The sequence below is a fragment of the Melospiza georgiana genome, chromosome 11 (assembly GCF_028018845.1).
Source record: "Melospiza georgiana isolate bMelGeo1 chromosome 11, bMelGeo1.pri, whole genome shotgun sequence".
NCBI classification, from domain to species: Eukaryota; Metazoa; Chordata; class Aves; order Passeriformes; family Passerellidae; genus Melospiza; species Melospiza georgiana.
In genome coordinates this window covers 14,526,231-14,554,009 of record NC_080440.1, presented here as the reverse complement: position 1 = coordinate 14,554,009, position 27,779 = coordinate 14,526,231, and the positions used below count along the sequence as shown (strand labels likewise).

At 55.4% G+C, this 27,779-nt stretch overlaps 2 protein-coding genes across 4 annotated transcripts in view; one reads left to right on the top strand and one right to left on the bottom strand.

Annotated features, from left to right (window-relative positions):
- Positions 1-14,109, top strand: part of DNAH1 (dynein axonemal heavy chain 1) — a 66,127-nt gene extending 52,018 nt beyond the window's left edge. The window contains exons 55-78 of the mRNA XM_058032093.1: positions 2,497-2,688; positions 3,041-3,208; positions 3,480-3,671; positions 4,082-4,213; positions 4,424-4,549; positions 4,998-5,117; positions 5,923-6,072; positions 6,477-6,637; positions 6,755-6,980; positions 7,067-7,262; positions 7,603-7,754; positions 8,230-8,426; positions 8,822-8,966; positions 9,402-9,560; positions 9,985-10,116; positions 10,278-10,448; positions 10,851-11,030; positions 11,121-11,297; positions 11,477-11,647; positions 11,847-11,977; positions 12,309-12,453; positions 12,702-12,908; positions 13,276-13,510; positions 13,848-14,109. Coding sequence (XP_057888076.1) covers positions 2,497-2,688; positions 3,041-3,208; positions 3,480-3,671; positions 4,082-4,213; positions 4,424-4,549; positions 4,998-5,117; positions 5,923-6,072; positions 6,477-6,637; positions 6,755-6,980; positions 7,067-7,262; positions 7,603-7,754; positions 8,230-8,426; positions 8,822-8,966; positions 9,402-9,560; positions 9,985-10,116; positions 10,278-10,448; positions 10,851-11,030; positions 11,121-11,297; positions 11,477-11,647; positions 11,847-11,977; positions 12,309-12,453; positions 12,702-12,908; positions 13,276-13,510; positions 13,848-13,969 — 3,987 coding nt within the window. The 3' untranslated portion in view covers positions 13,970-14,109. The remainder of the gene's footprint in view (positions 1-2,496; positions 2,689-3,040; positions 3,209-3,479; positions 3,672-4,081; positions 4,214-4,423; positions 4,550-4,997; positions 5,118-5,922; positions 6,073-6,476; positions 6,638-6,754; positions 6,981-7,066; positions 7,263-7,602; positions 7,755-8,229; positions 8,427-8,821; positions 8,967-9,401; positions 9,561-9,984; positions 10,117-10,277; positions 10,449-10,850; positions 11,031-11,120; positions 11,298-11,476; positions 11,648-11,846; positions 11,978-12,308; positions 12,454-12,701; positions 12,909-13,275; positions 13,511-13,847) is intronic.
- Positions 14,110-14,248: 139 nt separating this feature from the next.
- Positions 14,249-25,643, bottom strand: BAP1 (BRCA1 associated protein 1). Of its 3 annotated transcripts, none has more exons than XM_058032175.1 (17): positions 25,567-25,643; positions 23,373-23,402; positions 23,220-23,274; positions 22,501-22,633; positions 22,004-22,123; positions 21,469-21,530; positions 21,257-21,399; positions 20,652-20,730; positions 19,905-20,028; positions 19,640-19,757; positions 19,113-19,300; positions 18,655-18,788; positions 17,589-18,061; positions 17,327-17,484; positions 16,528-16,620; positions 15,947-16,019; positions 14,249-15,672 (listed from the first exon to the last, which is right to left on the bottom strand). In XM_058032175.1, the coding sequence occupies exons 1-17, from the start codon at positions 25,601-25,603 to the stop codon at positions 15,539-15,541; spliced, it is 2,154 nt and encodes a 717-aa protein (XP_057888158.1). In that variant the 5' UTR covers positions 25,604-25,643; the 3' UTR covers positions 14,249-15,538. The 3 variants fall into 3 exon arrangements, with proteins under 3 accessions (XP_057888158.1, XP_057888159.1, XP_057888160.1); XM_058032176.1 differs by having other exon boundaries at positions 17,381-17,484; XM_058032177.1 differs by lacking the exon at positions 22,004-22,123.
- Positions 25,644-27,779: the final 2,136 nt, after the last annotated feature.

Here is a 27,779-nt window from a genome sequence, read left to right as displayed (position 1 = left end):
AACACAGGGACAGAGAGCTGGCAGCACCCTGAACCTGCAGGTTCTTTGAAAAGGGATCCACCACAGGCAGAGAAGAGGGAGCAGGCTGAATTCAGGGAATACTGGCTTGAAATAGGCTAGTGAGAGAAGGAAGGGTGATTCTGAACCTGCAAGCATCACAGCCAAGACAGCACACTCAATAAGTACAGATTTCACCACACAGGTACAGGCTTATTGCTCTGCAGTTGAGAGTAACAGACCTTTTTATTCTCCCAAAAACACACAAAACCTCTTTCCTCAGAAAGTAGGGAAAGACACAGACAATGTTGGTCCACTTGCCCCCAGCACCCATCCTCTTGTAGAGCTGGCACAAGAAGTGTCTTTTCTATCCAAAGCTTCCAATGCCACAAGATGCATCACTTTCTTACAGGTCATCTAAACCAGCCCCCAGAAACTCTGTATTTAAGGATTAAGCTCCTAGTTTCTTTTAAATCCAGCTGCCAGGTCATGACACCAGAGCAGAGACCACGAGAGTTCTCTCCCAGTCCAGAATTAAGGACCCAGCCCAGCCAAAAGAGGACACCACTACTGTGGCAGGGAGCAAGGATCCCTTGGACGTACTCCTTTCCATAGGGCAGCTCCCTCGGGGGTCCCTTGGAGGAGGCTGATGCCTGCTTCTCCCCCTCCTCCACCTCCTGCCTCAGCCTGTCCCCATTGCAGTAAAAATACACATAAAGGCTGCACTCTGCCTGCAGCATGGGGCTCTCCAGAGACCTGCACTTCACCCCCAAGTCGCTCAGGAGGTCTGCCAGCTTTTGGTAGAGGTCTTCCTCCACGATGATCAACTGCTCCATCAGCTCAGAGATCTCCTGAGGGACAGAGCCCAAACTCATGTGAATATGGAGAAATAAGGGGATTTTCCTAATACCTGTGGAACAGCCCCCCAGAAACAAACTACCCACCCAGCTCTGGCCTCCACACCCTCCCAGTCTAAGGGGAGGCTTACTGGGACACCTTGGCTAAGGCACCCCAATCTCAAAACTGAGCAGCACATGCGAGACACAGTGAGAATCACCTTTATCTCACAGCCATGCACTGCCTCACTGGATGTTTCTGGGACAAGACAAGGATCACACCCAGCTCCCCTCCCTCTGTGGCTGAGAGGCAGCCAGGTGTCCCCCCTGCACCCAGGGAGGATGGCAGGGGGTCCCCAGTGTTGGCCCTGCCACCCAGCAGGGCCCAGGGGAGGGGCAGTGCTGCCTTACCGGCGAGGAGAGCTGCAGCTGGTTGGAGCTGCTGTACAGCTGGTGGTAGAGCACTTCCATGGAGGACTCCAGGGCAGACACCTGGGGCAGAGGAGCTTCCAGCTGGGCTTCCAGTGCCCTCTTGTCCTGAACCAGCTGGGAGCATTTGGCTGCCAAGACCGCATAGCTGCAGAAGGGCTGCTGCTTCTTCTGATCCTTCCCCATCAGCATGTCTTTGCTTTCAAGTCCATATGAGCCACCTTCAACTCCTGCTTCACCACTTTCTTCTCCTCCTCCAAATACTTCTGCTCCTGCTGCAGCTTGTTTGTCCAAGCCAACAGCTTCCTGTACCTCCAGAGCTGGAGGTCATGGTAGTGCTTCAGCTCCTGAAGCTCCTGCTGCAGGGCCTCTTGAGAGGGCCCCTCATCCACTATGGAGCTCGGGAGCTGCAGGACCTGGCAGAACATCTGCAGGGCCTCCTCCAAGGCATCACCTTCCAGGATGGGTTTGCCTGCAGCCAGCCGGGCCTCATAGGCCTCCACCTCAGCTGGGCTCAGCACGTTCTCCTCACCCACTGTGCTGCAGAACCACTCGAGGAACTGCTTTGTCTCAGGACAGTCAAAGAGCCACTCAAAGTCCTTCTCACAGAGGGTATCTGCATGGGGGTAGATCAGCCTCAGCTTTGCCATAAAGTCTGCTGCTCTGTTGACAGTGTCCAGTGGGAAGGCCTGAGAATACCTCCAGCTGAAGATGGCAAGGATGGTCAGCACTAGGAGAAAAAGCAGAAGTCATCCTCAGAGGTCCTGACAGCCACAGTCATCCCAAGGCTGCTGCAGCAGCACTGCTAGGTGCCTGATTGAGGGGAGACTCAAGCAGTCCCTCCACAAGTGCTGAAGACCAGCTCATGGCTGTGGTGGGGTACAAGAAAAATGAGAGCCCACAGAACAAGGGAGAAAGCCTGCCTGTGTCCCATTTCCATAGAGCCTTCTCCCTAGGACCATACAGATTTATCTCCTTTGCCAATAAATATTCAGCCCATAGCAACACACCTATTAGAGTAGCAGAGCAGGCTTTTTCAGCCTGTTTGGTTTGTTCCATGCCCTTTCTGATAACCAGCTTTCCTTTCAAATGCCTCTGTCCTTCCTGCCTGTGTATTGCATCCCTGAAGTGTCCTGCCTCTGGTGCCAGTGTCCTCTGGCCCAGCTGAGGGAGGGATGAGCCCCCCATCTCGCAGAGAATCAGGTTAACCCCGTTTTCCATTTGGGTTTTACAGGTACGAGCCCTGCAGCGGCCTCCCCTTGGTGTGAAGATTGTGATTGAAGCTGTCTGCATTATGCATGGAAAAAAGCCCAAAAAGGTGGCAGGAGAAAAGATAGGCACCAAGGTGGATGATTACTGGGAGCCAGGCAGGGCCCTCCTCCAGGACCCAGTGCAGTTCCTGAACAGCCTGTATGATTATGATAAGGTAAGCAGTGGCAGAAGGAGGCTGTGACTGGGATCAGGTATTGCCTCACAGACATCTTCTCACAGAAGTAACAAACTGAGCTCCTTGGGGGCAACACTCTTCAGCAGCACCAAGGGTATTTGGCCTGGAAGCCCACATGTGAGTTGGGAAAGGATTTACCCAATCCCATAGTTGTGTCTCCCAGACCTCAACATGCAGTTATTTGATTCCTCTTGCTCCAGTTTGATGCCTTGATCATCCTGTCAGGTCCTGGGGTGCTGCTGCCTCTGGGGGAAACCCTTAGGAGATCAGTGATGAGCATGCTAGAGATCTGACTGAGGGGAGTCTCCTTCTCTCCCACCGTTCCTTGCAGGACAACATTCCAGACAGTGTGATCAAGGCCATCCAGCCCTACATTGACAATGAGGAGTTCCAGCCAGCTGCCATTGCCAAGGTGTCCAAAGCCTGCACCTCCATCTGCCAGTGGGTGCGTGCCATGCACAAGTACCACTTTGTGGCCAAGGTCGTGGAGCCCAAGCGGGTAAGAAACTGTGAGCCAGCTGCCTTTGGTGTTCAGGAACACAGTACTGGCAGCTCCCTTCTGCAGGAGCTGCTGGCAATCACTGCATTCTACAGGTCAGGTTGCAATGCGTTCGTCATCCAGGGATTGGATTAACTGAGATATTGAGATATCAGTAGCTAGCCCTAATCAGCAAGAGCTTTTATGGAAAACCAACTCTTGCTTCAAGATCTCTGGCTTTTGGGGGAAGAGCCTGACCACCTTCCCACTGTTTCCTTGTGCATGTCCCCAGAAAGCCTTGCGGGAGGCAGAGGAGGACCTGCGTGCCACCCAGGCGGTCCTTGACGAAGCCAAGGGACGCCTGAAGGAGGTTGAAGATGGCATTGCCAACCTGCAAGCCACGTACGAGGCCTGCAAAGCCAATAAGGAGGAGTTGGAGAGGAAGTGTGAGCTGTGTGTGGAGAGATTGGCCCGTGCTGACGTGGTAAGGGACAGAGCTAGCTTCTGCCTGCTTATATGAGGCAACTGAATTCCAGATCAAGCAGCACAGTGGAGAAAACATCCCTGTGCCTGCAGCTCATGACAGTCCTAGGCTGAAGCTACCTGGCCTGATCCCAGCTGCTCAAACAGGTCTGGAAAGCTAAGCTAGCCAGGCACTGATGTAAAAAGCTGCTGTCCTCCTGTGCACAGCTTCCTCAGCTAACAATAGGTCTTCCAGGACCTCTGAAAGCTGCCCAGTAATCCCAGGATTGAGTGCTTAAACCAAATAGAATTTAGAATATGTCAGGGGTCATCCCAACCTCTGGTCACCTGCAGCATTACCCAGAGAGCAGCAGGTCCAGGACACAAGGTTAGACCTCAGAGCAGCTCTCACATGTGCATCTTATCCCACAGCTCATCAACAGCTTGGCTGATGAGAAGGTGCGCTGGCAGGACACTGTGGAGAGCCTGGATGACAAAATCACCAACAGCTCTGGGGACGTGCTGTTTGCAGCTGGCTTTGTGGCCTACCTGGGCCCTTTCACAGTAAGTGTGCAGTGATCAGCACACAGTTTGCAGCTCTCCTGGCCAGAGAGAAAGGAATAGGACACAAGGGTGCAAGATCCCTCCAGGATCTCTGTCCACTTGTGGAAGAGGCTGCACGGGGCCCATCTGAATGGGAACAGGAGGGTTTAGATACTCACAGTAGACTGGGTACAACTTAAAGGAGGGCTGAGATGGTGTTTCTCATGGCAGGGAGACTACCGTGCAGCACTGTGCAAGGAGTGGATAGAGGAGCTGGCCAACAATGACATTCCCCACAGTGAGGATGCAAGCCTCATCAGCACCCTTGGAGACCCCGTGGAAATCCGCTCCTGGCAGGCAAGTCTCAAAAAAAACCCCAAACCAAACAATACTTGAGGAAGAAGGGGCCTCAGGTAAAGTCCAGAACTGTCAGCTCAGCACTCCCCAGGATCCCCTGGACCAAAGGGGCAGGCCCCCACACCAAGGAGCTGGATAATGGCCACACTGCAGAACTGGAATTACTGCAGCAGTATAAACAGCATCAACAGCATAAAGAGCATCAACCTTGCCCTGTAAGGCTTGTCCTTTACCAATGCCAGGCCCAGAGCCAAGCACTGGCCATAGCCTGCCCAAGCCTGACCCCACAGCACAGCCCCACCCCAGGGCTTGGCTGCTGGCAGAGGTACCTTCACCACCATGCCCTGTCTACCCTCTGGGAGCACTCAGGGGCCAGGGCAGCAAGGGCTTCTCTCTGGTCACCCATGCACACTACCAGGTGTGCCAACAACTTTTTCTACCCTGTCAGATTGCTGGTTTACCCAACGATGCCCTGTCTGTGGAGAACGGGGTGATAACCCGATTCTCCCTGCGCTGGAATCACTACATAGACCCACAAGGACAAGCAAACAAGTGGATCAAGAATCTGGTAAGAGGTGTGGGGAGGAAAGCCAGATCTGCCAGGACAGGGAAAACAGCTTTCTGCCAGGAGCTGTGCAGAGCAACCTCAGGCTTTGGGCTCTAGAGCTGCAATGCCTCATGCTGTGCCAGCCCAGCCCAACAAGCACCAGACAGTCTCCACACCCACATTCATCCCAGGTGGATTTCCCTTCCCAGGGAATACAGCACAGGGCAGGAAGAGCCCTCATATAAGCAAGCAAGGCAGCAAGCAAATCCCGTTCCCCACTCTGATGAGTGTCCACTAACATTCTGGGAGGCTTCACCTCACAAAACAACACCAGCATCTCCCATAATGATTTTCAGTTTTCTAGCACAGAAGGATTAGGGTGGCTTTACCTGGCTTCCCAGTGCATTCCCTACTGCCAAAGTGCTGAAAACACTGACTAGCACCTCTTGTACCCTTCTGAAGGATCAGGCAGGAGGCTGAGGCAGCTGCTCCTGCTTTGCTCCCTGAGAGCTTTTCCCACCCACCTGCTCTCACTTTGTAGGCTCTGCCCTGAATTAGCAGTGTGGGGCTCCAGAAGGATATGGCTCTGTGAAGGAGATGGTCCCTATTGCCCCCCTTTTCTGCTGCCTCATTCAGCTGTCTCTAGTGCCTGCTGATGTAGGATAAACTTGCCAAAATAGCCAAAGTCTAGCTGAGCAAGACAAGCTGTTATTTCTGCTGTCCCAGAGAGCTAAATCAAGCCAGTGAGAGGTGTACTGTGCACCAGAGCTGGATGTGAAGGTGGCAGGACACCACAGAAACCCTGCCCTCCCCTACTGCCTTCCAGGAGAGAGAAAACAGCCTGGAGGTGGCCAAGCTGAGTGACCGGGACTTCCTCTCCACTCTGGAGAACACCATTACCTTTGGGAAGCCCTTCCTGCTGGAGAACGTCGGCGAGGAGCTGGATCCAGTCCTTGAGCCTGTCCTGCTGAAAGAGGTCTGGTGTCTCCCCTTGCCAAGGGGGGCAGGGGGTGCCTGGCTGAGCTGTAAGGGCCAGCTGGCCAGGGTGCCATGGAGTGGGGTGTGTTTGTAGGTCTCCGTGGGCAGGCAGAACTCACATGGATGGGTGAGTCCCATGCCTTGGCCAGGGCTCCAACACCCTGACAGCCTCCTGCACACACTGGTGCTCTGCCAGCAGGCACCTCTGCCTGGGAGGCAGGGCCATGAAACACAGCTGCTGTCTTCACATTCAGGCCTTTAGTCCCACAGGCAATCTTGGAGCTCCTCTGTCCTGAGAGCCTTCTGACTCTCCTGACTGCAGAGCCCGGGGCAGAGCAGGATGCCTTCCCTCACAAGAGGGAGCCATCCCAGCCTTCCTGTGCTTGTCCTTCTCTGGTACAGACCTTCAAACAGCAAGGCAGCACCGTGCTGAAGCTGGGGGATACAGTGGTCCCCTACCATGACGATTTCAAGATGTACATCACCACCAAGCTGCCCAACCCTCACTACAGCCCTGAGGTCTCCACAAAGCTCACCCTCATCAACTTCACTCTCTCACCCAGGTACCTGCTTTCACCCCATCAGTTGCCCATGCTGCTCAGCCTCATTCTGCAGTCCCCAGCCCCTCAGGCATGCTGCCCCCTCACCTACCACCCTCACATCCATGGCTTTTGTTGTAGTGGCTTGGAGGACCAGCTGTTGGGAGAAGTGGTGGCTGCAGAGCGGCCTGACTTAGAAGAAGACAGAAACCAGCTAATTGTTAGCAATGCCCAGATGCGTCAGGAGCTAAAGGTGATAGAAGATCAGATCCTGTATAGGCTCAGCACTTCTGAAGGAAACCCTGTAGATGACTTGGAGCTCATCAAAGTGTTGGAGGCCTCCAAGCTGAAGGCAGGAGAGATCCAGGTCAGAAATGAAAGGTGCTGTCCCCCCTGCAGCTGTGCATCCCCTGCCAGCACTTCACTAACCATGACATCGCTTCTGTCCTCCAGATCAAGGTGGCAGTGGCAGAGCAGACAGAGAAGGACATCAACATCACCCGCATGCAGTATGTGCCTGTGGCTGTCCGCTCGCAAATCCTCTACTTCTGTGTCTCAGACCTGTCCAACGTGGACCCCATGTACCAGTACTCCCTCGAGTGGTTCCTCAACATCTTCCTCCTGGGGATCCGTAACTCTGAGAAAGCAGGTGCCTGCCCAGAGCAGTCCTCTCCTCTCCTCTCCTCTCCTCTCCTCTCCTCTCCTCTCCTCTCCTCTCCTCTCCTCTCCTCTCCTCTCCTCTCCTCTCCTCTCCTCTCCTCTCCTCTCCTCTCCTCTCCTCTCCTCTCCTCTCCTCTCCTCTCCTCTCCTCTCCTCTCCTCTCCTCTCCTCTCCTCTCCTCTCCTCTCTGTGTGTGAGAGCAGCATCTGTCCTTCCTGGGCAGGGTGTGGGTGTGCCCCTGTGACCAGGTACCCAGAGGTGACCTAGATGGCACCCTCCACATCCCTCATGGCACTTGCCATCCTTGTCTGTTGTTGCCTTTTTTCCAGACGAGCTGACGGAGCGGGTGAAGAACATCAACAACTACATCACCTTCAGTCTGTACTCCAATGTGTGCCGCAGCCTCTTCGAGAAGCACAAGCTCATGTTTGCCTTCCTGGTCAGCGCCCGCATCCTGATGAACGAGGGCAAGATCAATATGGTGAGCAAATCACCTCAGTCCTTGAGGGGATCCCATCAGGGCAGCTCAGGCACAGCCTGCTCAGCCCCTAGAACTGTGTGCTAGGTGGGAAAGGAGCCTTGTTCCCTGGGGTTAGTGACAGGCTTGGCAGCCTGCTGGACAAAGACAGGGCCTCTCTCTTTATTCAGCTTTCCAACTGTTCTCTGTGTCTACATGCAGAGCTGCCTGAATCCCCTGCAGCTTTTGCCAGTTTGCTGCCTGGCTGCTGCAAAGGTTAATGAGTTCAGAGGGAGCAGGCAGGGGTTAGCAGAGAGTGGCAGCTGAGCAGTCACTGTATTGATCTCACCAGACCCTCCAGCTCAGCTACCCCTTGACACACGCACCTGGCAGGGGAGAAGCCAGAAGTACAACAGGATTTTAATTGGATATGGCACCCTGTGCCATGGGCTCAGGTGGGTAGGCTGTTATCCATTACCAAATCCTATCCTGTTCCCAGGATGAGTGGCGGTACCTGCTGTCAGGAGGGGCCATAAAGGAGATGAAGGAAAACCCAGCTCCATCCTGGCTGAATGAGAGAGCATGGGGAGACATCCTGGCCTTGAGCAGCTTGAAGAATTTCTCTGGCTTTGACAATGATTTTGCAGGCAGCCTTGAAGGGTTCAGGACCATTTTTGACAGCCAGAGCCCTCACAGGCAAGTGTCCCCTGCTTTGTCAGCTTAGGTCTACTGCACGTGACATCCTTGGGAGAGCAAGAGGAGCTGATACAGCCACAGTGCCAGCTCTGCTCCCAGTGCAGGGCCATGCAAGGGAAAGGATGAGGCTTTGCCTTGCCTCCTCCCGGGTGGCCATTGCACAAGGCAGAGCCTTATCCCAGTGCCTTATCCTAGCAGTATCTGCTGCTTCCCAGTGGAAGCAGTTCTGGCTTGCCTGCTGATGGTTTCAGAGCTACAGCCAACAACCTCAGCCAAGGGACTGGAAGGTCCTTGTCCCTTATGAAGCCCCAATGGCTGCTGCAGGCAACTTGGGTACTTCTCGTGGAGTGTGGGATCTGGCACATCCCCCCAAAATGCACCTAATTGCTTTGCAGAGAGCCTTTGCCTGGGAAGTGGGAAGAGGAGCTTGATGCCTTCCAGAAGCTGCTGGTGCTGCGATGTCTGCGTGGAGACAAGGTCACCAACGCCATGCAGGACTTTGTGGTGCGGAACCTGGACCAGCGCTTCATCGAGCCACAGGTAACCAGCCAGGAGCAGGTGCTGCTGGGGACAGGAAGGGAGCAGGAGGCCTCAGGCTTGTGACAAATGGGCCACCAATTGCAGAGAGGTGGCCCTCTACAGCCACAGTGTTCCTCCCACAGCTGGTTTTTCCGTACCTATGTCTCAGATGAGGGATAGCCTTTCTGATGCCCACCAGTTAAACCACACTAGGAGGGGGCAGATGCTGCAGGTGTAGAAGGGAAGAGTTTGAATGACAAATGGGAAAGTGTTTCATGGCCTGACCATAATGCAGCCAGAGGAGAGCTGTATGTGGTTCTCACTGATCATGTTCCTGGCCTTGGCACCTAAGAGGACACTGGAGTCTTGGAGGAGAGCTGGAGGCCAGGAAGGTTGAGGAGGTGCTGAGGTGTGTTCCACTACAGCCTCCCCACTCTAACCAACTCTCAATTGCAGACCAGTGACCTCTCAGTCGTGTTTAAGGACTCCACTGCCACCACCCCCCTGGTGTTCGTGCTGTCCCCAGGCACTGACCCCGCTGCTGACCTCTACAAGTTTGCTGAAGAAATGAAGTTCTCACAAAAGCTCTCTGCCATTTCTCTGGGCCAAGGACAGGTAGGCTGTCAGTGCATTCCTGGAACAGCGGTGTCCTGGCACTCGTATCAACCTCACCAAGCTCCAAGTAGGTCAAACACTTGCAGCACTGTGAAAATACCCTCATGCCCCAGGGCCCTTACTCACCAACCTTCTGCTTCTACCCCTTTGAGGTGGGAGCTGCAGCAACTCCTACTACAGTGCCTTCTAACTTCCCAAATCCATCTGCAGACCTTCTATTCCCTCCACCCTCCCTCACAGGCTTGTAAAAGCTGTAAAAAATGTTGCTGTGCCATCAAACAGCAAAGATCCAGCTGAGCCATGGGGGCAGAGCCAGGCCATAGCTCTGGACAGCCATCTCCAGGGAGCTGCCTCCCTGTCCTGCTCAGCAGAGCACAGCATGCCATGGGAAGGGTCTGTGAGCTCTCCCTTTGTGCCTCTGCAGGGCCCCCGTGCTGAAGCCATGTTGCACAGTGCCATGGAGCAGGGCAACTGGGTCTTCTTCCAGAACTGCCACCTGGCCCCCAGCTGGATGCCTTCACTGGAGAGACTCATCGAGGCCATCGACCCCAGCAAGGTGAAATGTTTTATAGCAGGCAGGAGGCTGGAGCCTGGGAGGAGGCCAGCCCTAGTTCAGACCCATCCATAGGCTCTTACAGCACCAGAGGGTCAGTGCAGGAGCAGCTGCAGGGGCTGTGCCTGCACCCTCTGAGCACTTGCTGCCTTCTGGACCTCCAGGTGCATCCAGACTTTCGCCTCTGGCTCACCAGTCTGCCTAGCAACCACTTCCCTGTGTCCATTCTCCAGAATGGCTCCAAGATGACCATTGAGCCCCCCCGGGGGGTCAAGGCCAACCTGCTCAAGTCCTACATTAGTTTCAGTGATGACTTCTTGAATTCTTGCTCCAAGGTAAGACCCAGATTGTGCTTTGGCTTGCTGTCCCCATTCTGTGCCTGCTCCAATGTATGCTTTCTACCTGGAAAGCTCCTCTCCAGGCATAGATCTTTCTCCCCATTGGAGAATCCATGTGATAAAGGAGGTGTTTCTCATAAACTCACATCTGAAAGTTTTACTTTGAGAAACGGAAGCAACAGTATTTTGGAGGCCTGGCATAAGGACTTGCAGCTCTCTTTAAGCAAGCAGTGAGCCATGGCCTTCTCCAGCACAGCACCAGTGACTGAGGTTTCCCCCTCTCCAAGCTCAAGCTGGCACTCCTGAATTGGCATATTTGCTCTGCCAGGTCCCAGCAGGACCCAACTCCCTCCAAGGATGTCTCCTCCCAAGCTGAGCGACTCTCCCTGTTTCCCACAGGTTACGGAGTTTAAATCCTTGTTGCTGTCACTTTGCTTCTTCCATGGGAACATGCTGGAGAGGAGAAAGTTTGGGCCTCTGGGGTTCAATATCCCCTATGAGTTCACAGATGGAGACCTCCGCATCTGCATCAGTCAGCTGCAAATGTTCTTGAATGAATATGCAGAAATTCCCTACAAGGTGAGAGCTGCCCCTCCTGCAAGGGAACAGGCTCAAGATGCAGACATGGATCAGAACCACGGATCAGAACCACGGTGGGGTCTCTTGCAGGTTCTGAAATACACAGCTGGGGAGATCAACTACGGCGGCCGCGTGACCGATGACTGGGACCGGCGCTGCATCATGAGCATTTTGGAGGATTTCTACAAACCTGAGGTTTTAAGTCCTGACTTTGCCTATTCAGAATCAGGTGTCTACAAGCAGATCAGTACCTCTTCTGACCTCAATGTAAGTATTCAAGTCACAAATTGCAGCTCATAGTTCCAAGGGGATTGTCACAATGCAAAGGGGATCTCTCCTCTCCAAAGCCCACTGCATTTTCAGGTCCCTGGTGGAATATAAGTTTGTAAGAACCTAGGGATTTTCAGCTGGTCTTGGTCTCAGAGTCTTTGTGGATTCCTCTCTAGGGCTACCTCCAATATGTTAAGGGCCTGCCTCTCAACGACAGCCCAGAGCTCTTTGGTTTACACGACAATGCCGACATCACCTTCGCTCAGAACGAGACCTTTGCACTGCTGGGGGCCATTGCACAGCTGCAGCCCAAGACCATCTCACTGGGAGGCCGCAGCAGGGAAGAGGTGGGTGCCCCAGTGCTGACAGTGCTCTGGCAGCCAGTGCCCAGTGTGGGCAGTGAGCCCAAGCACCAGCTCTCAGCAGGTGCCACCCTGCCTGCTGGGTGCCAGTGATGGCACTGCCGTGCCAGCGTTAGCTCTCCCCCTTCTCAGCAGCCATGGGGCTGGATTAGAAGGATGCTGCCACTTGCTGCTTTCCTTCCAGATTGTGGAGGAGACCTCCAAGGACATCCTGGCAAAGCTGCCTGACACCATGAACGTGCAGGAAGTAATCGAGAAATACCCACTGCTCTATGAAGAATCCATGAACACAGTGCTGGTGCAGGAGGTGATCAGGTAAAGCTCCTGTGGGATCATGTCCTAGGGAACAGCAGAGATGTGCAGGCCCCTGCTGCCACCCACCTTTGGGGAACCTCAGCACAACAGTGGGGTTGGCAGTCACAGTAACAACTGTGTTGTCCCAGCCAGGACCTTTGGCTGAGTCTGTCTCCATCTGTAACAGTCAGCAGTTTAGGGCTGGGGGAGCAGCTGAGACCCTGTTGAAGAGGATTGGGGCTGGCATGGAGGAGCTTCACTTGTGTATAAAGATCCACACCCTCTCTGGGCAGGCAATGGGTGATAAACCACTGTACAGAGTCACTCTGCTCCCTCTGCCCTTTCTCTGTAGGTACAACAAGCTCCTGGAGGAGGTTGACTTAAGTCTGAAGGATTTGCTGAAAGCTCTCAAGGGCCTGGTGGTGATGTCCTCTCGGCTGGAGCTGATGGCCACCAGTTTGTACAACAACACTGTTCCTGAAATTTGGAATTCCAAGGTATGTGCCCCAGCCAGCCCAACTGCTGCCAGAGCTCACCCAAAGCAGAGGAATGGGTTATCAGCTGCTGCTGGACTGGGCTGTCTCCCATGGAGCTGGCTCTTGGTGCCCTGGCACGGAGGTGTCTCCTGCCCAGTGCAGCTCCAGTTGTTCGCAGCCCCTGGGCTCTGGGCAGCTCTCAGCAGCTGAGGCACAAGGTCTAGGCTGTCCTTGACTGCATTCAGCACTCCCTCTGTGGTGCCCCACAGGCCTATCCATCCCTGAAGCCATTGGCATCGTGGGTGAATGACTTGGTGCAGCGGATTGAATTCATGCAGAACTGGATCAGCCATGGGATCCCCTCTGTGTTCTGGATCAGTGGATTCTTCTTCCCCCAAGCCTTCCTCACCGGGACACTGCAGAACTTTGCCAGGAAGTCTGTCATCTCCATCGACACCATCTCGTTTAGCTTCCAGGTCAGTAAATCAGGTGGAGAGTCTGAATTTATTTGGAATCTCCTGCTAGAAAGCCACAAAGGCCCTGACCTGCCCAAGAGGTGAAGCCACCAGGCTACCCAGCTGCCTATGGCTCCATCATCCTCTTTGTGCTTGGATACACCCACCCACCCACATTGCCAGACACCTCCCCAACGCTGGCAGGGGCTTCTGCTCCCAGACCTGGCCTCATCCCCCTCCACCAGCCCTGTCCCAGGCTGTCCCTCTGAGAGCTGTGGCATGCTGTCTTTTGGCAGCGCTTAACTAAGAGCTGCTTAAGAGGCTTGTTTGGGCTGAGCCGCCAGGGACACGCCTTGAGGCAGGGCCCGGCGGCCCCTCCCCGTGGCAGGTCATGAAGGAGTCGGTGAAGGAGCTGACGCAGCAGCCCAAGGTGGGCTGCTACATCCACGGCTTGTTCCTGGAGGGCGCCCGCTGGGACGCGGCCGAGGGTAAGCTGGCGGAGTCCCGCCCCAAGGAGCTGTACACGGACATGGCTGTCATCTGGCTGCTGCCTGTCGCCAACCGCAAGCCTCCGGAATCCGGCTCCTACCTGTGCCCCATCTATAAGACTCTCACTCGCGCAGGTAGGTGCCCTAAAGGCAGACTTGCAGAAGCAGGGGAGCTGCAGGAGCGGCTAGGAGGGGCAGCAGGGAGTTCCTCCTGCCATACATGGGCATAGAGAAGGCACTGTTGGCAGTGGCCAGCCACGGAGAAAAGACTTCTCCTGCTGTGGCTGGGAGACAGAGCAGCAGGCACCCTGGCTCTGCAGCAGTGCCCGTGGCCAGGCTCCCCTCAAGCCCACGAGCCCATTTGCCCCAGCCCTGCTCAGCCAGTCACCGGGCTTAGGGTGGGGACAAGGGCTTCTGGATGGGGTCAGTGTGCAGCAGCAGCACCCTCTCACCCTCGCTTCCCCCATTACAGGCACGTTGTCAACAACGGGCCACTCCACCAACTACGTGATTGCTGTGGAGATCCCTACGGACAAGCCAGAGAAGCACTGGATCAAACGGGGCACGGCCCTGATCTGTGCCCTGGACTTTTAGCCAGAAAATGCAGTGAGCCGAGGAACCCACTGCAGCTGAGGATCTGAGCTGGGCTGCTGCCCCCTCTCCTCGTGCCCTCCTTCTGCTGAGGTGAGTCCTGCCCTTCCCCTGCTGAGGTGTGTCAATAAATGGAGCCTGGTATTGTTGCACTCCCCATTACTTCAAATCTCTACACCAAACAGAGCTGCCAGCAGGGGTAACAGGGCCTGGAGCTGGCACGTGGTGCTCCCAGCCCCACTGCCCCCCACCCCCTTCCCTCACACACCTCTTCCATGGCTGGCCATTACAGGATAGCTTTATTCCTTCAGACAGATCCATTATTTACAGCACTTGATATTAGACACAGCAAGAGACAGAAGGATTTTCTTTCCTTCAACAAATACCAAAAGAACTGTTTCATAGTCAAGATCTGCACACATATTGAAAAAAATTCAGTCCTCTCCTGTGGCAGCTCCACCCCAGGACAGCGCTGGGGAGCAGTGCTCACCTCTGGTATCTCAGATTTCTGCCAGGCTCCTGGGGGCTGGCAGGAGGCAGCCAGGCTGTACCAGCAAGCTCTGGTTAGCAGCCAGGGGGAAGAGATGTGGGCTCCCTCTGCTGCTGCCCCCATCCCGCCTCCACCATTGCAGCAACCCTGCCAAGAGGCTTTACCAAGCCACAGCCAGAGTCCACCCTCGTGCCATGTCCAGCACCCCCAAGGCCACCATCTGCACCTGGTCTGTTCACAATTCACGGGCTTTCTCTGGGCCTGCTGCAATGCTGTGTCACCCACAGGCATTGCCAGGGCCACAGAGATGGTCCCAAGGAGAGCAGCCAGGGCAGCAAGAGGCACCGGCCACTCCCAGCACCGCCACAGAGGGCTGGGGACAAGGCCCAGCTCCAGAGATGAGCCTACCCACCCTCATCCACTAACAGAGCTGCCATGGTCCTCTGGAGAGCCAGGCTACATGGGGAAGGTGTCACCATCCCCAGGAGCTCAGCCAGCCCTGGGCAGTGCAGTGTGGGGTGGGTGCAGAAGAAGCTCTGTCCTGAAGCCACCTTGCTAAGAATGGCCAGAGTCTGGGTTAGGACCAAAAATCAGTTTGGGGAAAGGAGGGAGAAGGATAAAAAACATGAACATCATGAAAACATGAACATCCCAGGGAAGCACAGAGCTGAAGGCCCAGACACAGGAGGACACAAGCCACAGCCAGCTGTGGCCAGCACAGCCTCACGTGGGCATTGCCAGTGTTCCCACAAGGCCAGACCCATCCCCAGCTGGGTGGGCTCTTTCCCTCCAGTCACAGTCCTCAGCCAGGGCGCTGAGACAGAGGTGACAAGGTCTGGCTGCTGCCATGGCGTGGTCAGGCAGCCGAGCACTCCAGACCCCCTTTGGCTGCAGGGACTCCTCCAGACAGGTTCTTGCCTTTCACAGCTCAGGCGCAGAGAAAAACCCGATTTCCCTTTGTCCCCAGGCTCCACCTGGGCAGAGGGCTTGTCACTGTGGTCCCTTTCCTTGGGCAAAAGGTAACATAGATGCAAGTGCCAGTGCCCAAAGCCACAAAGCCCAACTGCTGCCTGCAGCCCTGGCTACTGGCGCTTGGCCTTGTAGGGGCGGGAGCGTTTCCGGCGGTCCGGCTTCCTCTGCTTGTGCAGGCGGCCGATGCTGACGCCCTGCCGCCGGCGCACCGAGATGTTCTGCTCCACCAGGCTGGCCAGCATGCCTGCAGGGAGAGCACACACACGGCCTGGAGGGCTGGGATCACCCATCCCACAGGGCAGCCCTGCCTCTCTCACTCAAAAGCCAGCACTGGGCACCCCTTGGGACTATGAAGTGGAAGGAGAAAGCAGAAATCTGTAGCTCCCCAGGTGGAGCGTCAGCCTGTGCCCCAGGCCTGGCCTGAAGAGGGAGCCAGGCAAGGTGAGCAGCCCAGGCTCCCAGCTGCTGCTCCTTCACACTCAGTGCCCCAAACCCTCTGCCCCATGAACTCAGCTCACCTTCCTGGGCCAGCATGGATATGAAGGTACAGATGAACTCGTCATAGTTGTGGGTTCTCCTCTGATCATCGATCTACAAAGAGACAAATCCACAAATAATCCACAAGCAGGGGGCAGGGAGAAGGGACAGTTCAAGGTTAACAGGGGACAAAGAACTGGCATGCCTGGCCCAGGCCACAGACTAGGGAGACTGAAGCAGGAAGGGACCCATCTCCCAGCCTATCTTAGGCCAGTGCACAACTGGAACTGTCTCCATCCCAGTTCAGATGCCAGCATGTTCCCAAAGAGCAGCTGGGAAGAGGTGAAGGTGGGCAGGGGAGGTATCTCTGCTGACTCTCCCCTGCCTCCTATCAGTGCTGATGTTCATCCCAGCACTGTATCACCCTCCCCCAGGCTGCCAGTGCTGGCCCAGGGCTGTGGTCTGTCCTGGTAACAGCTCTGCCCTGCTGGGCTCTTTGGTAACAGGGACAAGACTGAATATTCCTCATCACCATTATCAGGTGAACCACTCTCCCTCCATTTTTACATAAAAGCACCCCAGACAAAAGCCTTTGGGCAGCTAAAACAAGCCAGCAGCACACCTTGAATTTCTTCCTCTTCTCTACCTCCTCCTTCAGGCAGGCCTCATAGTTTGCAATCTCTGCTTCCACACACTTGAGCAGTGCCAGCAGCTCCTGCGGGATCAAGCAGACCAAACATGAGCACAGACCCAGCCACAGCCCAGGAGCCAGCAGGGTGAGCTGGCAGGTGCTCCTCTCTCTGTTAGGAGAGGGATGATTCATCAAAGGAAAAACACTCGCATGGGGAAAATGAGGAGATCAGTTCATTGTAGGGAATGCACTATGGCTAACCCCAGGGGAGATGAGTTCTGCCCCAGCCCCAGGGTTTTGGGACAGGAGAAAGGCTGCCTGTGTCCCAGAATCCACCCTCCCCCACCCTCCAACCCCAGGGCTGCTTCCCTTCAAAACTAAAATCTGAAGACTTCCCTTTGGAATAGCAGTTCCTACCCAGCTCTCCTCCAGGCAGCCCTTGGTGCCCTTGTGCTGCCTCAGCCTGGTAGTGCCCCTAGCTGGAGGGCACAGACAGGCTGTGAGTTACCAGCAGGCTGGGGCTTGGGGTGCAGGGTCTCACGAGCTCCTGGCCCAGAAGAGAGCACAGCAAGCTGAACATCTCAGCTGCAGAGACAGCGTCTGTGCCCACTACCAAGGCAAAGGTCCCCAAGCTGACACGAGGCACAAAACCTGCACTGCCCTGTGCCTCGAGGCACGGCTGCGACGACACGCGAGGGGACACCGTGCACATGCAGTTCAGCCACTGCCAGCGCTGCTGCGCCTCCGGGTGAGCTCCACGTTCCCAGGGCTGTCGCAGCACAAAACTCACCTTGGGAGAATACTTTTCCCCCCCAGGGTGATCACTGGTCCTGCCAAGTCCCACCTTCTCTTTGCTGTCACTGGCCTCACTGCCCTCCTTCTCCTCCAGTTTGATCGTAACCGGGGCCTCTTCGCCGGGCTTGATGGAAGAGGGGGAGTTTTTCCCATCTACACACAGGGGAAGGAAGCATTAGGAGCCACCACAAAGGACTGGCATCCCCCCCCAAAGTCAAAGGACACTGTCCTGTCACCCCTGTGAAGCAGGCACTGACCTGCAGCAGCCAGCGGGCAGAAGACGCCGTCCTCGGTGAGGTGCAGCAGGCCGGAGCTGACGATGGGCCCCAGGTCCCTGATGGCGCGGTTGTAGCGCAGGCAGTCGAGGCGCAGCAGCCCGTCCTCCTCGCCGAACAGCACCTTGGAGATGTGCGAGGTGACGGGGCTGGAGGGGCGCGTGGCGTTGGCCGAGCGGATGGGCGAGCGCAGCGGCGAGTTGAAGGCGCTGCCGATCTCGGAGGCCGTGTCCGTGCTCTCGTTGCTGGGCGTGGGGGACGGCTGGGAGTGCGTGACCACGGCCACGGCGGCGCCCCCGCCGCTCGTCTTGATGGACAGGGGGATGGAAAGGTCCTTCTGAGACTCCTTCAGCTTCTCAGCCAGGACGTTGATGGTGTTGGGCTGCAGCACGGAGAGCTGGCCATCTGCGGCCCCTGCCACGTGCTCTTGCTTCACTTGCCCTTTCCTCTTGTACCTGCCCAGAAACACAGCGGGGGAAGTGAGCAGCTGGTGGAAAGAGGTGAGGCCCACCATGGACACTGCCAGCTCTGTGCTCAGCAGTCCAGGCTGCCTGCCGGGATGAAGCAAGGTCTGAAACGTCACCCACAGCACCACCAGTTTCTCTTGCAGCACCTCAGCACCACTGAGCCCCACAGCCTCAGGGCTCCCTACACTGCTGGGGGGCACAGTGTGCTGTGTACCCCCTGCTCTTCTTCCAAAGCCCCCAGTGCTCCCTTGCTGTGACCCCAACTTCCTGGCCTCAGCAGCAGTCCAAGCACACCAACACTGTCACCAGGAGCTGAAGTGGCAATCAGCACTGTGGAACCGAGGTTCCTCAAAGCCCCAAAGCCTGCTGCCAGTACACAGTTACTCTCAGGAGGCTGAAATTCAGGGTTGGCTGTGAAGAGCTACAGAAGGACTTTACAAAACCCAGTGAGTGAAAAGTAAAATGGCAGGTGAAGAGAAGAATGGAATTATCAAGATCTAAGGAAGGAGGTTAGGAAAGTCCTTGTTGACAGGTCTGCAAATGTCAGCTCCCAGCCCCCCACCCACAGCTCAAGCTGTCACCTGATGGCTGAGTTGGTGTTACGAACTTCCTCCTCATCATCATCATCATAGTCATCCTCATCATCCGAGTACTGCTGGTGCTGTCGGACTGGGACCCGGTTGCGACCCACTCCTGCTGCAAGGTCTTCCTCCTCCTGCAACACACCACTGCTGAAGGCCTGCTGGCAGCAGGGCAAGGAGGAAGAACCCACTGGACTCATCCTTGGTCTAGCCCAACACCAGGACTTGGCTCTTTAGAGAGGAAACAGGGACCCCTCCCCATTTTTGTTCAGTTTACCCACATTAGGGTAAATCTCCTTTGTCAGGTCAGTCCTTATTTACCCTCTCTCCCCCCAGCCTGGGTTAGTGCTGGGCCAGGCTTAGGCCAGCTGACAGCTGTGGTCCCAGAGAGGGGAGGGAGTGCAGGCAAAGAGCTCAGCTTGAATCAGCTGTGCTGCCAGCCTGGCACTCCAGCCTACCTGCATGGGGGACTTGGCATAGTTGTGGTTATCCAGGAAGGCTGGCAGTCTCTGCACAATGGGGTTGGGGTTTGCTGGAGGGGCCCCATTGATGCCGCTCGCTGCTGTCTTTGGCACCGGTTTGGATTTGCTGGGTGGGCTCTGCGTGGCCGTGGGGTGGCCCTGGCTGGTGGCTTCATCAGTGCCATCTGCCACACAAGCACAGCACAGCCTTTCATCACCAGCACTGCCACCTTTTACTCAATGTTTTCTACCACCCCTTACCCAGGTGAGAGAAGAGCTCTAACACTCTCCCAGACTGCACCTCCATCTGTCACCGGTGTCCCCAAACTCCAGCCCTCCAACACAGCCCCAGACACACAGGCATCACCATACCCAGCACAGTGCACATAGAGCAGGGCTCACAGAAAAGAAAGTGAAGCTGACAACAAAACTGCCCCAAGCTCCAGGTCAGCCAGCTGTTGTCACCACCCTGTGCTCACCCCATGGCAGGCCAGGCTGGCAGCACTGCTGGTACAAGGCCATACCTGGATGAGTGCTCTCTGGAGTCACAGTCTTGCTGCTGGCTGGCTTTGCCTCTTCACCAGGCTGAGACTCCTGAGACTTCTGGGTCTGGATCAGCTCAGGCTGAGTTACTCGGATAAGCTGTAAAGCAAATGACAGAGAAGCTGCATGCTGGACCAGCAATGACCCAAACCACATCCTTCCCACTCAGTCACTGCAGAGCTTATGGGGGTGAGCCAACACCAAGTGCCCAGGCCTTGCCCTCCCTCAGGGGCTGGGCTGCCCTACCTGCTGCAAGGCCTCCAGCACAGTCTGGCGGTTCATCTTCAGGATGTGCAGCTTGGACTCGTACTTCATCCTGCGGTCAGGCACCACGGCCATCAGGTTGAAGCGGATGTCGTGGTACGGCTCCCTGCAGGAAGGGCAGAGCCCTCAGCCACAGGATCATGGTGACAGCCCCATCCCACCTCCTGCCCAGGCACTGAACACTAACACACCCATGGCTTCTCCCAAAACCAGGTCAACCTCACAGTGGCCAATGAAGCAGTACAAGGTTTCTTCAGCTACCACACAAAACACTCTGAGAGTCACAGGTTAGCTGAGGTGAGAAGAGACCTATGAGACTCATCTGCTCCAGGCCCTGCTGCAGCAGGATCACCCAGAGCTGGTCACAGGACAACATCCAGACAGCAACTGAATAGCTCCAAAGATGGAGATTCCATCTTTAGGCAACCTGTGGCAGTCACCCTCATGCCCAAGCATCCAAGAGGCCCAGCTCAAGACCAGAAGCACCACTCCTTCTCCTATGGACTTGAGCTAACACAGACCTAACCAGGCCACTCCTAAGGCTGTGCAGCATTTGCAGGGACTCTGCATCACACAGGGAATGCATGCTGTACAGGCAAGAGGCAGAGCACCTGCACCTCTCCATAGGCAACGTCCACTTCCACAAGCTGCCACTCAGAAACCACAGGACAAATAATCCAGGGGAACATGGCAAGGGGCCAGTGCTTGCCCCCTGGGCCAGGACATTACCCTGCAGTGGCCAGGCCAATGCGCTCCATGATCACTCTCCTGGCTTTGTCCGTCCATTCCTCGTCATCTGCCCACGGCCCTGTGAGAACAACACACAGCTGCACTGAGCAAAGCAGGCCATGCTGAAGTAAACCAGGTACAGGAAGTGGGTACCTTACCAAGGGACTGACAGACAGAAACCTGGCAGGGATAAATAACTGCCTGGATGATGGAACTGAGGGGTCAAGTTGTAAGAGAAGGGAGTAACCTGGGCAGCCCAGTGGGATCTGTTTGGACCAGCTGTCTCAACACACAGTGGTTATTTGGCACAAGGAGATAAATTCTCCTTGCTATATGAAGTTATTTCAAAGCTGAAGGACCTTATGGCCCCGAGCAACTGGGAGGAAAATGGAAAAACAAAAGCAATGCATGTAGAAATAACGTTCTAGGCACAGTCCCCAACCTAGAACGCACAGGCTCCAAAATTAGCCGTCAAAACTCAGGACAAATCTGGGAGCCATTGGAGTCTGGGAGCCAGTTAACTAAGAGGCAATGAAAAACAATACACTTGAACACTCCAGGGTGCTATTCATCCATGTCAAGAGGCAGGAACAGGTGGCTCTTACCGTGGTCAATGGGATAGACCTTCAGCCCATCGAGCTCAAAGAGCCGTCCCTTGATGGGCACGTAGCTGACAAAGTGAAACGCCTCCATGGTCCGCACGGCGCTGATCCCGTTCTGCTTCTCCGGCAGGTGCCGTGGCTCTGGCCTGCGAGGGACAGGGGCCATGGAGAGCCTGCCTCCTCCAGATGGGGGCAGCTGCAGGCCCCTCACTCACCTGGCATGGCTGTTGTGGGCCTTGGCCAGCTCTGGGGCGTTGCCGATGGCATAGCCTTTGCTCTGCAGCCAACAGCAAGAGAGGACAACAGCTGAGATGTGACAGGGAACAAATAAAATGCTTCACCTTCCCACTCCCTCCCTCCATCTACCCACAGGAGCAGGACAGGAACCCTCAGGCACATCCTCTACCCTTCTGAGTTACAGGTAAAGTCCAAGATGGAAAAAGCACACAATTTCTACAGAATAAATTAAAGCTGGAGAAAAACAAAGTTCACAATAGGTCTGAAGGGAGGAGGACTTTTGATTACAGGGAGTAAATGACAGAAGGCTCAGAGCTGCACCCAGTCTAAAGGGGACCAAGGCTCTGAGCAAGGCAAGGCAGGAATATGAGAGAGAAGAGGCAGGCCTGCTGCAGTGTGCAGCCACAGAGGCAGGGAAGGAGCCAGCTCATGAACAGCATCACCCCAAAAGGGGAGCGAGAGGCAGAGCCAGCTGTGCCACCCCTGCACAGCCCTGCCCAACCCTGCCCCTACCTCAGGGCTAAAGCCTTTGGTGAAATCCTTCATGCGGCTCAACGTGGGGCCCAGGTCAACATTGTTGCAGTTCAGGAGGACGCTCAGCAGGGCATGGGTGGCACAGGAATTGGGGATCAGCTAGAGAGTAACACAAAGACCAACTTAACCAGCAGGAACAAGGCAGCCTTTCAACAACCCCTGTGTGGACAATACTCAACTGAAAGCACTGATGCAAGAACCATCAGCACTTGTGAGAGCAGCGACCTGACCTCAGCTCTCAGAGGAAGGAGGAAAATCAGTATCACTGAGTGAGCCTCACCATGCCTCACGAGCATCTGCTCACAGTGCAGGCCACAGCCTCCCAGCCTTCACTGGATTCTCTCCAACCTGGAGCTCAGGGAAGAGGAGCTGCCCTCATGACCAGCAAGATCAGTGCAGCCTATCAGTCCCACACTGCTTCCCTGAGGTGCCACAGGAGACACCCCACACACACCTTCCCCCAGGCTGGAGCCTACCTGGTGAGCAAAGAACATGTTATTGACGATGTCATCGTCGATCACCGACGTCTCGTCCACCAGCGTGGAGACCTTGCGGCGCGAGCGGCGCTCCTCAATCCACTTGAACAGGAAGATGAACCCATACACGGGGCTGCAGAGAAAGCAGCAGAGCTCTGCACCAGCCACACCACTGGGCTGCTCTGCACAGCATCAGAAACCTCTGATTCACAGCACCAGTGCCATCCTTCTGGCACTGACCATCCCTGCCACAACACTGCTGAGGACACTCCCGAGCTGATGCTCCAGGCTCAGCCTACAATCAAGCTTGAAAACTTTGGGGATTGACAAGTCTTAAGAGGCTGAAGACAAAGAAATGGGAAAATCCCCTCTGGCCACTGAATGACCCTCCTTTTACACTCACCTTGGATTCATTTCTGAGAGGAATTCAGCAATGGCTTTTAAGAAGCGACAGCCTCAAAGCCTTTTCACAGCACCAGGACAGGGAGAAAGCCCACACTGCAGCCACACCACCTCTCCATGGTGAGAGGGAGGTGAATCCCTTGGAGGATGTCCCCCAGCTGCCCCAAACCTGAGGAAGCCCTCCTGGTCCATCACTCACAGCTCTGACCTCCATGACAGACAAGCTCACACAGCCCCTCTGAACACCTGGCCATGAGTTCCCAGGCCCACAGACCACTCTGCTCAGCACAACTCACACTTTCAGGCCTCTGACTCACCCTTGGCATTTGCTCTGCAGATCATAAATCTCTTCTACCTGCACTCCCTTGACCCCTGCAGACAAAGAAGAGAAGCTGGTGTAAGGCCTACCAAAAAGGACAGGGTAATATCAGGCACAAAACCAACTCCTCAGAAAGGTTTCTAGGACTTACCAAAATCTTCAACCAGGAGTGTGAAAAGACCTGAAAGGAACAAAACCAACAGGTTACTTCTGGCTGAAGAGAGCAGAGAGGAAACCCACTGCCATCATCCCCTGAGAGTCCCACGTGGTCCCAGGCCAAGGCACAGCCAGAGATTCCACAGCAGAGGCACCAGGATCACACCCAGTGCCAGCAGTGGGGCTGCTGAGCTCAGAGTGCTCCAACAACCTTCATCCCTCCATCCTCTTCCTCAAGGGAACCTGAACCAACTCTTCCCTGCCAGAGCCCACTGCAGCTGGCTGCCAAGTGAGCAGTACTGCAGAGAGCACCTAAATCACACACACACTTGTAACCAGAGAAATAAATGACTGAAGATATCACTAGATACTTTAGAAAATATAATTTCGGTTCATGTTAGTGAAAATCATTGAGGGGAGATCCAGATCACAGCAACAGGGCTGCAGGGAAGTCCAAGGGCTGAAAGAAGCTCATCTTCATCTCCCGGTCTCTTTGGGGGAACCAAATCCAACAGCCTGTCTCCAGTGGCTACAAATTACAGGAGGATATAACCAGGGACACAGAGACAACCACAAGAAAACAAGGATTATCAGATATCTGAGCAGCAGCTGCCCCTCTGATGCTGGAGCAAAGGCAGTCAGCCCAATTCTCAGGCAGTCACTCTGCCTGTGGAGGAAGCGAGTTCGAGACTGGAATAACAAATCTGCTTTCTTAGCTCCCTTAGAAAGGCTGCTGAAAGCCTGGGAGGAAGTCCAGGGAATACCAATAAGAAGGATTAAATCCAGAGAAACATCCCTGTAAGCAATGGATTTAAGGACCCTGATGTATGTGACTCAATTAAGAAGAGCCCAAGGGGCTTCCACACCAAAGCTGAAATGATTAAAACAGGGAGGAAACTCTTGGGAGCAAAAAGTCTTCATTAATTCAGCAGAAAACATTGTATTACTTACAAAATGGTCAGTGAGAAGCAATATGCTGTGGAAATAACATGCTTCAAACCAGTGGGAGGCCAGGCCATTACACCACACCCCATCACCTTCCTGGTCCCTTCCAGCCCCACTGTTTTCTCTGGCATATTTCAGCATTTCATTTTACCTCAGCACCCACAAGAGGCACAGCCCTGCTGCTCTCCTGGAACACTCCAACACCCACACCACATCATAGGGCTTGGCTGGACACATCCTGGTGTCCACGAGCTCACACAACACTATGCCAGCAGCCTGCATGTCCCCAGGGCTCTCCTCCCCACCCAAACCTGGATCCAGCGACCCTTCCTGACCAGTAAAGCACCCACAGATTCCACCCCAAGCCCTAAGCAGAGCCAGTGGGGAGACATTCAGCTACTGGGATGTGCTGGAAGCAGAGAGCAGCACATGGGTCACTCCTAACTTCTGTCCTAGCTGCCACCCCTGCATCCAAACTGCCACACAGACAAGAAACCTGCCTCTGCCCAGACTTTGTCCCCCAAGCAAATAACCTTCCCTCCCAGCTGTGGGAATCCAAACCATGTCCTGGGACTTTCTGCCATGATGAAGGCCAGGAGGGGAATGATTTCAGCCTTTTCCAAGTACCAGTAAAGAGAATAAAGAGCAGCAAAACTGGGGGTGACCGTGACACCAACACCAGACAGAATCCTTTGCTGAGTGCAAGAGACAAGGATAATTCCAGACGTCACATTTCCTCACCCACAGCCCCAAAAACTCACCACCCCATCCCAGAGAGCAGCTCCCAGCCTTGCAGAGGACAGCCCCATTCCACACTACAGCGACCCAGAGGGTTAAAACAACATTTCAGACAACACCAGCTCTAGCCCTAAATCCCAACCCTGAAACAACTCCATCACTCTGCCACAGCACCCACCGCAGGGCAGCGGGAAAGGGACAGCCCTGCCTTGTGCTCCCGCACCGCCCCAGCCCCCAAAACTTCACCCGCACACTCCACACCCGCACCCCCTCCAAACTTTACCAGCTCACCCCCAGCCCCCCCAAAACTCCCCCCGTGCACCCCAAATCCCATCGCTACACCCCACACCCGCAGCCCGCCTCTGCAGCCTCCCTGGCCCGTCCGCCACGTCCCCCCCAGCCAGGCCCCGCCGCCCGCGTGTCCCTCAGAGCCCCTCGGCCGCCCCGAGCTGTGCCCCGGCCCGTCCCCGGCCGCGCCCGCTGCGCAGAGCGGTGTCCCGGCTCACCGGGGTCGCTCTCCAGCTCCAGCCAGCCCTTATTCATCTTCCCGCGGGCCGGGCCGCGCCGCCATGTCCGGCCCCCACTGCGGGCCCCGCCGGCGCTCCCCGCGCTGCGTCACCGCACGCGCTGATGTCACCCGGCCGCGACACGCCGCCATGCTGGGGCGGGGGGGGACGGGCGGGCCCGGGAATGGGCCGGGATCGCCTGGGAATGGTCCGGGAATGGTCCGGGAATGGCCTGGGAATGGTCCGGGAATGGCCTGGGAATGGGCCGGGATCGCCTGGGAATGGGCCGGGATTGCCTGGGAATGGGCCGGGATCGCCTGGGAATGGGCCGGGATTGCCTGGGAATGGGCCGGGAATGGCCTGGGAAACTGCTCTGAGGGAGAGCCCGGGAATGGCCTGGGAAACTGCTCTGAAGGAGAGCCAGGGAATGGCCTGAGAATGACCCGGGAATGGCCCGGGAATGGTCCGGCAGGGCCTGGGAATTGTCCCGGAATGGCCTGGGAAACTGCTCTGAGGCAGAGCCCGGGAATGGCCTGGGAATGGCCCGGTGTTCCCTGGAAATCTGCTCTGAGCAGGAGGAGGCCCCGGAGCTTTTGCTGCTACCCATCCGTACTGTAACTTTAGGTTTTCGTGAATATTAAAATGGATTTACATGTGTGGTGTTAAAGCAACTTTGTTGTAAAGATACAGTTTGTATTTCTGCTGCTAATTGAGCTTGGTGAAATAGCTGATGTGAGCGTGCCTGTGTTACACTCCCTGCTGGCATGGGATAACATCCCATGGACACAGGATGAGGACACCTGTACAGGTGTGCAGCCATCAGCACTCACTGTCTGAAGGCACTGTGGGCCAAAACTGCAGGTGGTGATAAAATTGATTAAACCCACAGCCAAGGAATACACGTGCTCTAGAAGGGTGGAACCAAGGAGGAGCCATGCTAAAGTTTCTGGAATATGTAAAATAGTTTGGGGAAACGTTTAGTATGCATAATTGTTTATGAATATGTAACTGGCTAATGCCATAGAAGTGGTACATGGAGGGTGTTTCCAAATAGCAGGAGTGCTCTTGGCTGAGACACACCTGGCCATAATAATCTTTGCTTTATGGGCTTTATCTCCTATTGTCCTTTATTAACTGTTTAAAGTTTTACAGGACAGTAAATGTGTTTTTCACAGCACAGTGAATCTGTTTTACATTCTTTCTAGCGCAGGGTGTGCAGGAAGGATGGATGTCTGGAGCTTATGGCCCCTAAAGCAGTAGGGTTTGTCACATCTCTCTGTGTTTCTGGTGACTGATTTCCAGCCTCTCTTCTCTCCCTTTCCTCACTGTGTGCTGCTACTTCCCTTTATTGTCTGGGGAGTTCAGCTATTGGCACATGCTCATCAGCTTTATGCCTGCAGTTCTCCAGACATTTTAATACTCAACGCTTGTTCAGTTCTGTCCTGTGCCTCAGGGACCCTCTGTGACACCCCACAGCACTGCTGGGGACAGGCCTCCCCCAGAAGAGCAACCTGCAGGGCTGCAGGATGGAGCCCGTGCCCCGTGCTCATAACAGAGGCTCTGAAAATTTACATGTTGGGCAGAAAGAAATAGCAAGAATAATAATGTGGGTGCATCTGCCTGCTGGGGCTGTGGTGTTGTTTTGTTTGTCTGTGGGGTTTTTTGGGGATGGTGATGATGATGATGGGGCTCACTCAGGCTCAGCAGCCTGAGTTGCCCTGGTGGTGAGGGGCTGCACTGCCCAGCCTCTGATGATGATGATGATGATGGGGCTCAGACTCAGCAGCCCGGGCTGCCCTGTTGGTGAGGGCTGCACTGCCCAGCCTCTCCTCCCAGCAGCTGTCAAAGGATGAGAGGGACACAGTCTTCAGCTGCACCAGGGGAGGTGTTGGACATGAGGGAGAATTTATTCACAGCACAGGTGATCAGACCTTGGAACAGGCTGCTCAGGGAGGTGTGGGGTCACTGTTCCTGGGGGTGTTGAAGGCAAGGCTGGCTGTGGCATTTGTGCCATGGTCTGGTGACACAGCAGTGTCGGCTCACAGCCTGGGCTCAGGGGTCTGTTCCAGCCCAGTGGGGGCTGTGATTGTGTGCTGAAGGTGTGAGCCCTGGCCTGGCCAGCAGCCCCACCGTGGCTGCCTGGGAGGCCGGCAGGCTGCCAGCACTTCCTTGGGAAGCGGGATAAAAATAGGAGTGGCTTTGTTCTGGGGCCG

Excerpts from the sequence above, each read along its gene's own strand:
- BAP1 (XM_058032175.1), bottom strand. The coding sequence starts at position 25,603 with ATGAATAAGGGCTGGCTGGAGCTGGAGAGCGACCCCG. Across the intron at positions 18,062-18,654 it reads AACACCAACTCAGCCATCAG|GTACAAGAGGAAAGGGCAAG; the intron begins GTGACAGCTTGA and ends GTTTCTGGGCAG. Across the intron at positions 17,485-17,588 it reads CTGCCCGCTGGCTGCTGCAG|ATGGGAAAAACTCCCCCTCT; the intron begins GTCAGTGCCTGC and ends CCCTGTGTGTAG.